This window comes from Melopsittacus undulatus, chromosome 9, assembly GCF_012275295.1.
Source record: "Melopsittacus undulatus isolate bMelUnd1 chromosome 9, bMelUnd1.mat.Z, whole genome shotgun sequence".
Taxonomy (NCBI): Eukaryota; Metazoa; Chordata; class Aves; order Psittaciformes; family Psittaculidae; genus Melopsittacus; species Melopsittacus undulatus.
In genome coordinates this window covers 10417814-10430251 of record NC_047535.1, presented here as the reverse complement: position 1 = coordinate 10430251, position 12438 = coordinate 10417814, and the positions used below count along the sequence as shown (strand labels likewise).

The window sequence follows — 12438 nt, the reverse complement described above, 5'->3', positions numbered from 1 at the left end:
TTTTTTTTTTTTCATTAGAAAGCCACATGCTTGGTAAAATTCTGAAAAGTATTTCCTGCAACTGAGAGGATAAAGGGTATATTGTAAAAGCTACCTCAAGAAAATTGCCTGCGTTTTTCCTTCATTTGTCATGCATACATAAAAGTCCTGTAATTCAGACTGTCCTGTTCCTTCCATGTGAGGAAATCCCCTCGAGGAAAACTTTAAAATGTTAGTTTCACTTTTTGAATTGTGGTAATCCACACCTTAATGCAGGAAAATCAATATTCTCATTAATATTTTATTACACTATTACACTAGTACATTATTACTTTAGAGTGTTTAGAAAGTCCTCTCTAGTGCAGACAGGGACACAGAACTCTAGTCTGTTTGTAATTCTGTGCTATGGTGATGAAACTATTAGCATGGTCAGAACATTGGAGGTTGCCTTTGATTTTGAATACTCTTTTTGAATTCACTGTGTCAAAGGTCACAGAGACAGCATGGAGTTACAGCGGTTTAAAGAGGTGGCAAGCAAAATGAAAGAAAGAAGTGCTGATATTGAGGTAAGCATGGAAGACATTCTGTTAGATGTGTTAATGGGGATAATTCTCCTTTAACCACAACCTCGCAATGTGTTTTGAGAAAGTCTAAGTGCAAATAGAATCAAAGAACTTGCAAAATGCATCCTGGAAGGATTGTGTGTCTGGTTGGTGATTTAAAAAAAAAATCTAGTGAAAACTCATGCAATCTTAACTACACATCAAGTACTGATTGTTTCATAAGGTGATACTAATGAAATATTAAACAAGAACTGAGGTTGTGAAAGCTGAGATGACTGCAACTGTGAATTGAGATAAAATTAACCTGTAATTAGTGTTTAATGAAACATGTGGCACTCATAAATTTCAAGATCAGCATTTAGGAAGATTTCAGTTATTTACATTATACTTTATAGAGCAAGATGATAATGTATATGATTTTTTAAAGTGACTAAAGTCGTTCTTTGTGCTTCCAAGAAGAAAAGGTCTTTCTAATAAACTTGTCATAAACTCAAATGTGTGTATGATTTCCATGTTCTGAAAGAATAAAAATAGCTGAACAGGGAGTGATTAATCGTAACTGACTTGTCTTCTGAGTGCTATAATATGTGTAAGAAAGCAAGTTTTCTCACTGTAGCTGTTAAGTTAGTAAATGTGAGTTACCATTTGCAGTTAGCCCTCAGCTGGGGGAGAATCTAACTTGAGAATTGCATGATAACCATTTGCAATGTCACTGTTCTGCTGATCTGGATTGTCTGATAAGTATAATGTGTGACCTTAAAGCTTTTAGTGTGTGTGTATTTTTGGCATAGGTTTTCTGGTAATAATGTTTATGGTTTGCTTTGTTCTTTCTTTAACAGGAGCAACAGGAAGACTTCAAAAAAGCTATACTGGAGGGCATAGAGACAACCAGACTTCAAGTAAGTAATGAAGGTTTCCGTTTGAGACATAATTTTTACCAGATACTGAATGCATTCTTTACAGTGAAAACAGGGAAAAAAAGTTGTAGAGTTGAACCTTTGTACAAATACAGCTGTATGTCTCCTTGATGTAGGTCTAAATTATTCTGGTGTTTGACACTATTGGGATGAAAAATCCAGTAGCATTTCCAGACAGTATTGCTGTTCTTAGATGCTTAGAGTTATCCCATCTTTAGTGGTGGGACTGGTTTGATTCTAACCTTTCCTGTAGGTGCTACAGTCATTGGTTGTAAGATGCTGAAGATGTATGCTGAATGCTGAAATGCATATAGACCTAAAAATGGGTCTTCAGAAGATACTTCCAATAGGTGCATTCTCTGTGTTGCATTGCAGTAGAGTGTTCAGGGTTGTAAAGAAATAGTCTTTCTCTTACATACATATATGTGTATGTATGTATATATATATACACACCTATATGTATATATGTGTGTGTATGTATATATAAACACATACAGTTACCCATGTTTTTGACACACATTCATATACACACAGACGTGTGTATATGTGTTCCCGTGTGTGTGAGTGTCTGTGTGTATAAGGGTGAAAAAGGGTGGTAACAATTTCCTAATTGTTATAAATCTTGGAATCAAAAGCGGGGCACAGTTCATAGAGCATTCCAAGTTTTAGTTTTTTATTGTTCAAAATCTTGATTTTTGTTTAGGTAATTGTTGGAATTAATAAGCTGGTTGTGAAGAATGTTCCAGCCCTATGTCACTTGATGTGTAGTTCTGTTTGTGATGAAACTGCCTTTCTCTTTTTTTGCAAAAGAAATATTTTGTTGTCAAAAGCAGACCACCTCAGTAGATACTCCTAAAGTATGTGATTATTATTAAGGAATATATCCATTAGGAAATTCCATCCATAAGCTGTAAATTTTTATGTGGCAAGACTTCTCTAGATGTTGTTTCTGTTTTCAGTGGGTTCAAACTGAACTTTAGTTTCTTTCTCCTAGAACTACATTCTTAAATAAGAACTGGTAGCTAACAAAGGCATGTGACAGAATAGCTGAAGTTTGTGCTGGTAGAGATCCAGTGTAATGTACATTTCTGTAGTTGTATTAATGTGTAATGTTCCCTTTAAAAGAACCCTTTCCGTGTGGCTCAGTAGTCAATGTGCACCTGAAAATGTCAGAGCTGATGGTGTGCTGTGAAAAACATTTTAACTGAATTATGCACTCAACTTGTCCATTTTTGTGCGAGGTATTTGAGGTACATCCAGAAGGTTAAAATAAATAATAATGAAAAGAAACCTGATAGTCCTAGAAGAGAGAATTGAGCAGATTTTAATGATGAATAATGATACTTTTTTGGTCTTTTTAGGGCCTTCAAACTGATGGTGGTCTAAGACAATCTAGTTCTTGTGGTGGGTCTACTGACCCTCTGGCAGCCCATGCAGAACAAAGTAAGTATGTTGTCTCTTCAGGTGACCTAATTTTATCTATAAATTGTGTTGATAATGCGTATTCTAAGAACATACAAAGGAAACACAAGAAGTTAATCTGTCTTAAGATATTTTCATGATTGGTGCTACTTTAATCTGCTCCTGTGTCTCCTTATGGTTCTTCTAGTCATCCCAGCTTAATTCTGTTACCTTGTATTTGGTACAGATAGCTAGAGTCATAAAAAGCTAAGTGATGCAATCAGGGCTGTGCTGGAAACTTGTAACAATCAAATACTTGTGGATCAAGCTTTTTTTAATGAACCACATTAAGCTGTCAAGTTCCTCACTTTGTTAGGAGATAGGTAACTAACAATGACACATGCCGTTATTTGTCCAGTTACAAATCTCTTTCATTCATAGTATACAGCAAGAGTAGAAGGGCATCTACTGAAGACCCTCAGCAGGTAGACTCCAAAGCAGCCCTACTGACGGTTTGTATCAACCTTTTTTGTTGTTGTTAAGCAGAACTAGGAACTGAGCAAATAAAGGAGAAGAAACAGATTTTGTAAAGAGTAATACTGATTTGTGGATTCATTTGTTCAGGGGCAACAGAAGGAGGCCTACTCTGGCTGAGGGAAGAAGTGTGTGTTCTCAACAACATTTTGTGTATATTCTCACTATGAAAAGCCTATGCTTCTTCCTGTTTATGGAAAAAAAACTCCCCCCTTCTTGTTTGAGAAAAGAATTATTTATATAATCCATGAAACACTAGTGAAGGTGATCAAGAGTAGTCAGCATGGATTCACCAAAGGGAAATCATGCTGAAGCAATCTGCCTTCTGCAGTGGGACAAGTGGATGGATGGATGGAGGAGGGGAGAGCAGTGGATGTTGTCTACCTGGACTTCAGTAGGGCTTTTGACACTGTCTCCTGTGACATCCTCATAGGCGAGCTCAGGAAGTGTGGGCTGGATAAGTGGATGGTGAGGTGGATTGGAACTGGAAGAATGGTGGAGCTCAGAGGGTTGTCAGTAGCAGTGTGTAGTTGGAGACCTGTGTCTCCTAAGCGTCAATACAGGGTCCAGCACTGTTAAACTTATTTATGAGTGACTTGGATGGAGGCATAGAGTGCCTCCTCAGGGAGTTTGCTAGTGGTACAGCACTGGGAGGAGTAACTGATAAACCAGAAGGCTGTGCTGTCATTCAGCTAGACCTGGGCTGGCGGGAGAAATGGGCAGAGATGAACCTCATGGAATTCAGCAAAGGCAAGTGCAGGGTCCCACACCAGGGGAGGGATAACACCATGCACCAGTACAGGCTGGGGGCTGACCTGCTGGAAAACAGCTCTGTGGAGAGATACCTGGGGGTCCTCATGGACAAGTTAACCATGAGCCAGCAGTGTGGCCTTCTGGCCAAGAAGGCCAGTGGTATCCTTGGGTGCATTAGTAAGAGCATTTCTGTGAGGTTGAGGGAGGTAGTCCTCCCCCTTTGTGTGGCCCTCATGAGGCCTCACTGGAGTACTGTGTCCTGTTCTGGGCTCCCCAGTATAGGAAACTCAAGGAACTATTGGAAGGGGTCCATCAGAGGGCTGGTAGAATGATAAACAGTCTGGAGCATGTCTCTGATGAGGAAAGGCTGAGGGAGCTGGGCCTCTTTAACCTAGAGAAGAGGCTCAGGAGGAATCTGATGAAGAAGAGGCTCAGGAGGAATCTTACGAGTATATATGAAGGAAGGGAGGGTGTCAAGAGGAGGGTGCCAGGTTTTTCTTAGTGGTACGAGGCAATAGGTCAGATGCAATGGCCATTAACTAAAACATGAAGTTCCACCTGAACATGAGGAAGAATTTCACTGTGAGGGTGACTGAGCTTTGGAATAGGTTGCCCTAAGAGGTTGTGGAGTCTTCTTCCCTGGAGATACTCAAGAGTCATCTGGAAGCGATCCTGAGTAATGTGTTCTAGGTGAGCCTGCTTGTGCTTGAGCAAGGATGTTGGACTAGGTGACCTCCAATGGTCCCTTCCAACTCCAGCCATTCTGTGATTCTGTGAATATATAGTCTTATCCTTTTAATTGTAGTTACCATTTCTAACTTTTGTTAGAATGTTTCCCTTCAACTGCAGTTCAGTACAGTCTGATGAAGTATTTCCAATAAATAGGCTGTAGTGGAAGGTCTTAAAATACATTTCTACCCCAGGCCCAATTAAATATACTCTTTTTTCCTTACAAAACTGAAACCTATGTTTTTCCTTTCTTTTGTTCCAAAGGACTGGTTACAAGGTAGACCTTCAAATAGCGGTCAAATGTAAGTAAGCTTTCTACTAATGGAGCAATTTTATTACTCTGTATTTCCATTTTTTTGTGTTGTCTTTGACTGTGGTGGTGTTCAGTTGCATTTAATGAAAAAACAAGGCTTTAGGGCTTTTTTTTTCCTAATGAACTGAATGTGTTCACTGGAATGCTTTGACAGGTTCTATTTAGATTAATGGGGTCACATGTCAGAGGGCCTTAAATGAAAATGACTGTGTTGACACTTATTAAGGAGCTAGCTTCCTGGTAAAGGACTTTACCCAGTCTTCCAAACAGTAAACCTCTGGAATTGTGCAGACATTGCTCTTGTTGCCAATTATCCCCTGAGTTAACTGTTAAAGCCATTACCTGATTAACCTGATAACAGAAGGGTAAGCTCTTGTGAACAAGTTAATTAAAAGCACCTCTGTGGGAAAGAGCGCTTGTGATGCAAAGTTTGCATAATGTTGTGCGTGACTTGGTGGTGTTTAAAGTAGACCTCTGAAAACATGAGATTACTTAACAGCCTTCCATTACTGCTTTGTAATTAAGAAACCTGTACTGCCCTTGAAAAATAGGATAAAGTAGTGTTGTGAGGTTAACAAGGTGACCTAGGATGATGTGTCAGAATCGGTGAATACACAGTTAAGTTTTTAAGTAGTAATGACTGTTGGTTTTGTGGCATTTCACAGGCCTTCTGAAGAAGATGCATTGAATGGTAAGTTTGTTTCTGCTGTAAACAAGCTGGGAGGTGTTCATACAAGCAACTGTTCAGGTCTCCATGAGAATGTATTTAACTACTGATCATTTGGAACTAGCATAATAGTGTGATTATCATTATTACTTTAAAAATCTCTTTCAGGCATTGCTTCTCCTTTCAAGCCTATCATGGATATCAATTACTATTATTCAGGTTAGTCCCTCTTATGAGCTCATGTTCATGTTTTTATTGATGCTTATTAGATCTTTAACAAATACTGTGGTTTTCCTCTAGCTGTAGAAAGAAATAACTTGATGAGATTATCACAGAGCATTCCATTTACTCCTGTGCCTCCAAGAGGTAAGAATTGTACTTCTTGTTGCTGCTTCATTGTGGTCTTTTGAGGGAAGAATACAAAAGTAAACTCTGTACAGATACATTCTAATGCAGAATGATTAAGCCAGATTCCACACTTGCTTACAGCAAGTGTGAAACCAAAGCCTTAATGAGCAAAAGGAAGTCTAGTGTTGGTCTTGCAACACTCAGAAATGTAAATGAGTATGACACCTTTTCTAGGGCAGCTCACTTCATAAGGAAACCTGTATTGTAGTTGTCCTCAGAAGTGGTGATACAGTGAGGGTGATATTGTACAAACAGTTTTTGTAACAAACTATTCTGAATTGATTCCTTTAAGTTGTCTTGGTTTCTATAAACTGTAAGCAAACATTTATTGAGTGTTCTTAAAGCTGTTTGAACAGTGTCATTAATAGTTCTAATTAGAAGGACAGAACTGCTGTACTACTTTGCTGCCGTATGAAAGAAGTTGGAGAGTGGCCTTCCCCTGGGTAGTTTAAATTTTTTGTTAATTTGGGATGTTAGTAACAACATAATATTGCAGCATGTTCAAGTCTAAGAAACTGTAGGTTTTAAAGTGCTTGTAAACTTGGAAAATTGAGTGCAGCACTTGCTTTTTGTGTTGTAACGCAGGTGAACCAGTCACTGTGTATCGCCTTGAAGAAAGCTCTCCCAGCATCTTGAACAACAGCATGTCTTCCTGGTCACAGCTAGGGCTCTGTGCTAAAATTGAATTTTTAAGTAAAGAGGAGATGGGAGGAGGTTTACGCCGAGCTCTTAAAGTAGTATGCACATGGTCAGAGTATGATATCCTGAAATCTGGACATCTTTATATCATCAAGTCTTTTCTTCCTGAAGTTGTGAATACTTGGTCAAGCATTTATAAGGAGGATACTGTGTTACACTTGTGCTTGAGAGTAAGTTTTATTAATCATAAACATTGAATACTGACCCAGAATTCTACCTCTTTCACCCTCTCCCCTCAAACTAGTATATACTTATTTAAGCAAAGGTTAGTGTGGGATTCTGTGTGAGCTGAAGGGTTAAAAACTTCAAGTGTAGACATAATTTAAAGAAGAATTCAGAAATCGTGTAATTTGTTACACTGTCTTGTGGGAATAGACGCTGACTGTTCCTGCTGCCTTTTGCCTCCCTAACGTTCGCTGTCATGCAACGCAGCTAATGACATACGGGCTTTGCATTGCAGGAAATCCAACAGCAGAGGGCAGCACAGAAGCTCACTTTTGCTTTCAATCAAATGAAGCCCAAATCTATTCCGTACTCTCCAAGGTGAGTGTATTTAAACTTCTGTCGTGCGGCATGCTTTTGACACAGAAGCTGCCTGCAGGGTTGTTGACAGACAGATCAAATAGGTTATGGTATTGAGGTGTCTGAGGACATTACTATGAATGCGTCAAGCAGAGTTATCCTTGTCAGTGTTTTGTATTGTTACTTTTTTGCACCAGTTCCGCATGAAGACAGGCTGAGCAAGTTGGGGCTGTTCAGCCTGGAGAAGAGAAGGCTGCATGGAGACCTCATAGCAGCCTTCCAGTATCTGAAGGGGCATATAGGGATGCTGGGGATGGACTATTCATTAGGGTCTGTAGTGATAAGACAGGGGATAACGGATTAAAACTTAAATAGGGGAAGTTTAGATTGGATATAAGGAAGAAATTCTTACTGTTATGGTGGTGAGGCACTGGAATGGGTTGCCCAGGGAGGTTGTGAATGCTCCATCCCTGGCGGTGTTCAAGACCAGGTTGGATGAAGTCTTGGGTGATATGGTTTAGTGTGAGGTGTCCCTGCCCATGGCCTTTCCAACCCAAACTACTTTATGATTCTGTGATTCTAATGCAAGAACATAAATGACTTATGAATAATTTGAAACTATTACACAATTATTAGTAAAACAAATAAGAATCTAGTAGAAATTATATATTTTCTATTTATTTTGGAAATCTATTAATTAAATATGCTTTTTACTAGGTTCCTGGAAGTTTTCCTGTTATATTGCCACTCTGCTGGCCAATGGTTTGCAGTTGAAGAGTGCATGACTGGAGAGTTCAGAAAATATAATAACAATAATGGTGATGAAATAATTCCAACTAACATGCTGGAGGAGGTTATGCTAGCTTTCAGCCACTGGACGTATGAGTATACAAGAGGAGAATTGTTGGTACTAGATCTGCAAGGTAATGTCCTTATTTTGAAACAGATTGGGGCCATCGTATGTGGGAATTTCTTTTGTGATAGAATTTTATTAAGAATATATATGTCTGTAATAAATAGCAAACTTTTTTTTAGTGCATTTTAGTCTAGTTAATGTGAACCTATGGTTGTTACATTGGAAGAGACGTCTAAGAGTATGAAGTCCAACTGCTAACCCAGCACTGCCAAGTTCATCTGTAAACTGTTTGTGTCCCTAAGCACCACATCTACACATCATATCCAATCCAAATCTCCTGTGGCCATTTTGTCTTTTCTTATCACTTGTTACGTGGGAGATTGACTCCCACCTTGCTACAGCCTCCTTTCAGGTAGCTGTAGAGAGCAACAAGGTTTCCCCTGAGCCACCTTTTCTGTAGGCTGAACAAACCCAGTTCCCTTGGCTGCAACTTACAAGACTTGTGCTCTGGGCCCTTCACCAGCTTAATTGTTCTCATATGCATTAAATCTTACAGGAACACAGGGGATATAAATATATGTATATTTTCCTAACGATATGCACCATAAGAAAATTTCTGGGATTTGGCACATTCGTGTAGTGCCAGTGTGGTAACTGTGTTTATCCTCAGTTGGGTGTCAGATATTCTGGCTATGAGAACTAGATAGGAAACTTCTTTGTTGCAGGTGAAAACTAAAGTTAGGAATTGCAGGCAGATGTAAAAATAGGTGGAAGAAATCTGAAAAGTACCAAGTGCTTGTTTAGGAGCAATTTTTCTAAGGGCAGAATATCACATAGCAATTGTGATTGGGTTGGGCTTGGGGTGTTGGGTTTTTTCTGCTTTTATTCTTAGGGAAGCTGAGAAGTCACAGCTAAGGATGCTGATGAGGCTCTTCAATATTTATGCATTTATGTAATGTATCAGATTTAACTTTTTCTTCATGTGCTGTCTGAAGGTGTTGGTGAAAATTTGACAGATCCCTCTGTGATAAAGGCTGGAGAAAAAAGGTAAGGTTAAAGAAGGATGTAAAGAAAAGTAGTGTAAAGCTTTCACCAGAGAACACATGTAACCCATGCTGATGTGCACTTTATTTACAAGGTCATATGATATGGTGTTTGGTCCTGCCAATCTGGGAGAGGATGCAATAAAAAACTTCAGAGCAAAGCATCACTGTAATTCCTGCTGCAGGAAACTTAAACTTCCTGGTAAGAGTTGCTCTATTTCTTTGTCTGAGACACTCATCAGATCTTGTGTTATGTAAATGTAATGAAATAGTTATGTGGTGCTGTGCAAGTGGAGTAAGTTGTAAACAGGAGGTTTAAAACTTTATTTCTAAACTGATGTGTCATTTTAAGATGAAATCCCAGATGAAGTAGCTGAGATGAGCTGTGGCATTTGGGGTTGCTTGTTTTTTTGGTTGTTTTTGAAAATCATATCTAGGTCTGCGGGAATTTGTTCTGTCAAAGTAATTTCAGGTATTTTTGCTGCATGGATGACACTATGCTCATCTCAAACCTTGAAACTGTTTCTCTGATTCAGGCTTTAGATCCAGCAGAACAGCGTAAGGAACTTTCACAGTTCCTGCCTATTGAGATTCTTTCTCACATGAAAACATGTCATTTATTGTAAATTTGAATTGTAAATCCTGATAACATCAAAACAGATCATGGAAGGATCTGACTTCCATAGGAAGCTGACACAATACTTGCTGTAATATTTATAAGTAAAATAATTCTGAGGTTTCCATCACTTCTTAAAGCAGAGCTTTAGGCTTCTGTTGACATGCATGATAAAAACATCCTCTTCTGAGACAGTGGAATTATCCTTTACAAGTATATGTGCATACCCCATTCTTTGAAAAGCACTTATGCCCCATTGATTCTACTAGCTCAAGAAATGGTAATTCAGTAAGACTTTGTTTTGTTTGTACAGATCTGAAGAGGAATGATTACACACCTGACAAGATCATATTTCCTCAGGATGAATCCCCTGAATTGACAATTCAGCCTGGAACCTGCACCAAAGAATCTGATTCAGCTAATTCTATTCGATTGATGCTCTAATGATGTGACCAAATCAGTGGCTTCATCCAAACTTCATGGAATGTCACAGAGTTGTCACTTAGCTTTCCTTCACTGTAATTAAAGGAAAGATGTCAAAACAATGATTGCTGACTTATAAGTGGGATTTTGGCCGGTTCATAATCTAAGGACCTAAGAACTTGTGATAATCGTCTGCAGAGAACAGCGTGGCGGCTGCTCATTTTAAAGGTGGAATAGTGACAAGTGTCTCAGAATTGGTTTTAAAGGGACTTTTTAGCAGAAGGTTTATTTTTTATTGTGTTCTGGTTTCATGGAGGATTTTCTCTCTGTAGTCCTGTGGTGTGCAGTATGCTTTCCACCAGAAGGATTTTGGTAGTCGGTGTTTTAAGGTAATGCTTTTGGCAGCTGTCTTACTGTCAATCAGCAAAAGACAGGAGAAAGCACCTACCTCTGTAATGCCAGGGTTTTCTTTGAGTAGGCTTGGAAGTATTCCACTAATATTTTCTCACCAGATGTCTTTTCATCTGGCCTTTTGAAGAGGACAGAGCCAAATGAGGTGTATATGTGATGCCAGTAGGCTGAGGTTGAAGGTAGGAACTTGATCTGTTCCAATAGTGAGTTTCTCAGATCTCCTCAGTCTTGATTCAGCTTCATAGCTGTAACGCTGTTTGGTTTGGGTTTTGTTTTTTGTACTTTGTTTTATGTGTGTGTGAGGAATAGAGCCCTAGTTGTGCATAATGAAATTTCTTGTTTTACACATTTCAATTTTACCAGGTCACTGTCAAATAGTACAAAGCCATGATAGACTGGTATAAACATATTGAATCGAAGAAATAGTAAGTATTGGTCCAAATAAGTTGCCTTGTGAGAACACAAGTTGGAAGTGCTGTTCCTCGTATATAGTGACTGCTTCCGAAGTTACGCCTTCCAAAGAGCTTGTAAAACCAGTATATCAAACCCGAATGTACACAGAACTTGTAAATGTATTTAAAATTATGTAGAATACATCTTTAATGTTATGTTATTTGTGGTACTTATTTAAGAGAGACTAGGGTTGGATTAGCATTATGTAAAGTACGGGAGATTGCAATGCACCTTCATGCCAATAAAATGTAATTTAACTGTCCCAAATATTGTTGAGCATTCAGCAAGGAAGAACTGTTGTCCAACTGAAGTTTCATGCTGCGATTTTCTTTTGTTACATAGGTACTAATTTGTAATTTTTAATTAAAAGGGCAGTATATAGCTCTATAAATTTTTTATTCAGTAGTGTATCTTATAGATACAGACCTAAGGCTGTTTAAATGGTGTTTTATGTTTGATGGGGAAAGGTGAAATGTTATAAGGATATAATACTGTATACATTTTGTATATCATTAAATCTTTAAAGAATCTAAAATAAATTTATTCTTGTTTACAGACTTCTGCTGTCCATATGAGTCTGAAAGGTGGCTTGGGTGAATTTATGTAACTCTTTGTGTGGAAAAGTAGAATTTGCTATGCTGGGTCAGAGCAGTTTGTCCACCTTTGAGGTATCTCAGCTATGACTTACACCAGAAACTGGGAGGAAGGGAAGGAGTGAAAAACTCTCATAGAAGACAAACGTGCTGAGATGAGTAAATGAGATAAAGGTGTCTTAAAGCTCTTGACAATGGTCATTTTAAATTAGGATCTGCTGCTTGCATCTCTTGTGTTGCTGTGAGGCAGTAGGTAGGTATTCAAGAGGTACTTAGACCTTTGCAATTCTACATTCTTTGCCAAATAACAGCAACAGTTAATATGTAAGAGAGGCTGGCAGTGAGTCTGGCTTTCCAAATTGAGAATGGTTTGGGTGTTATGAAAATGTTCTTCCTATTTCATACACTGAATTTGGTCACATTTTGGTTAAACCATAAATAGAAGTTAAGTAACCTTTTGTTTCCTGACATACCTAACAGTGCACAGCTGATTTTTAGAGCCATGATACCCATTTGCAGAAGATTGGCCTATTACTTATTCCTTAGCAAATACAGGTG

At 38.5% G+C, this 12438-nt stretch overlaps 1 protein-coding gene across 1 annotated transcript in view; it reads left to right on the top strand.

The window, feature by feature from the left end:
- TRPM7 (transient receptor potential cation channel subfamily M member 7) overlaps positions 1–11844 on the top strand; it is a 59546-nt gene extending 47702 nt beyond the window's left edge. The window contains exons 27-40 of the mRNA XM_031048706.2: positions 469–545; positions 1382–1441; positions 2821–2902; positions 3302–3372; positions 5141–5178; positions 5855–5880; positions 6025–6075; positions 6157–6222; positions 6850–7133; positions 7424–7506; positions 8203–8408; positions 9337–9388; positions 9480–9586; positions 10314–11844. Coding sequence (XP_030904566.2) covers positions 469–545; positions 1382–1441; positions 2821–2902; positions 3302–3372; positions 5141–5178; positions 5855–5880; positions 6025–6075; positions 6157–6222; positions 6850–7133; positions 7424–7506; positions 8203–8408; positions 9337–9388; positions 9480–9586; positions 10314–10444 — 1334 coding nt within the window. The 3' untranslated portion in view covers positions 10445–11844. The remainder of the gene's footprint in view (positions 1–468; positions 546–1381; positions 1442–2820; positions 2903–3301; positions 3373–5140; positions 5179–5854; positions 5881–6024; positions 6076–6156; positions 6223–6849; positions 7134–7423; positions 7507–8202; positions 8409–9336; positions 9389–9479; positions 9587–10313) is intronic.
- The last annotated feature ends 594 nt before the right edge of the window (positions 11845–12438 follow it).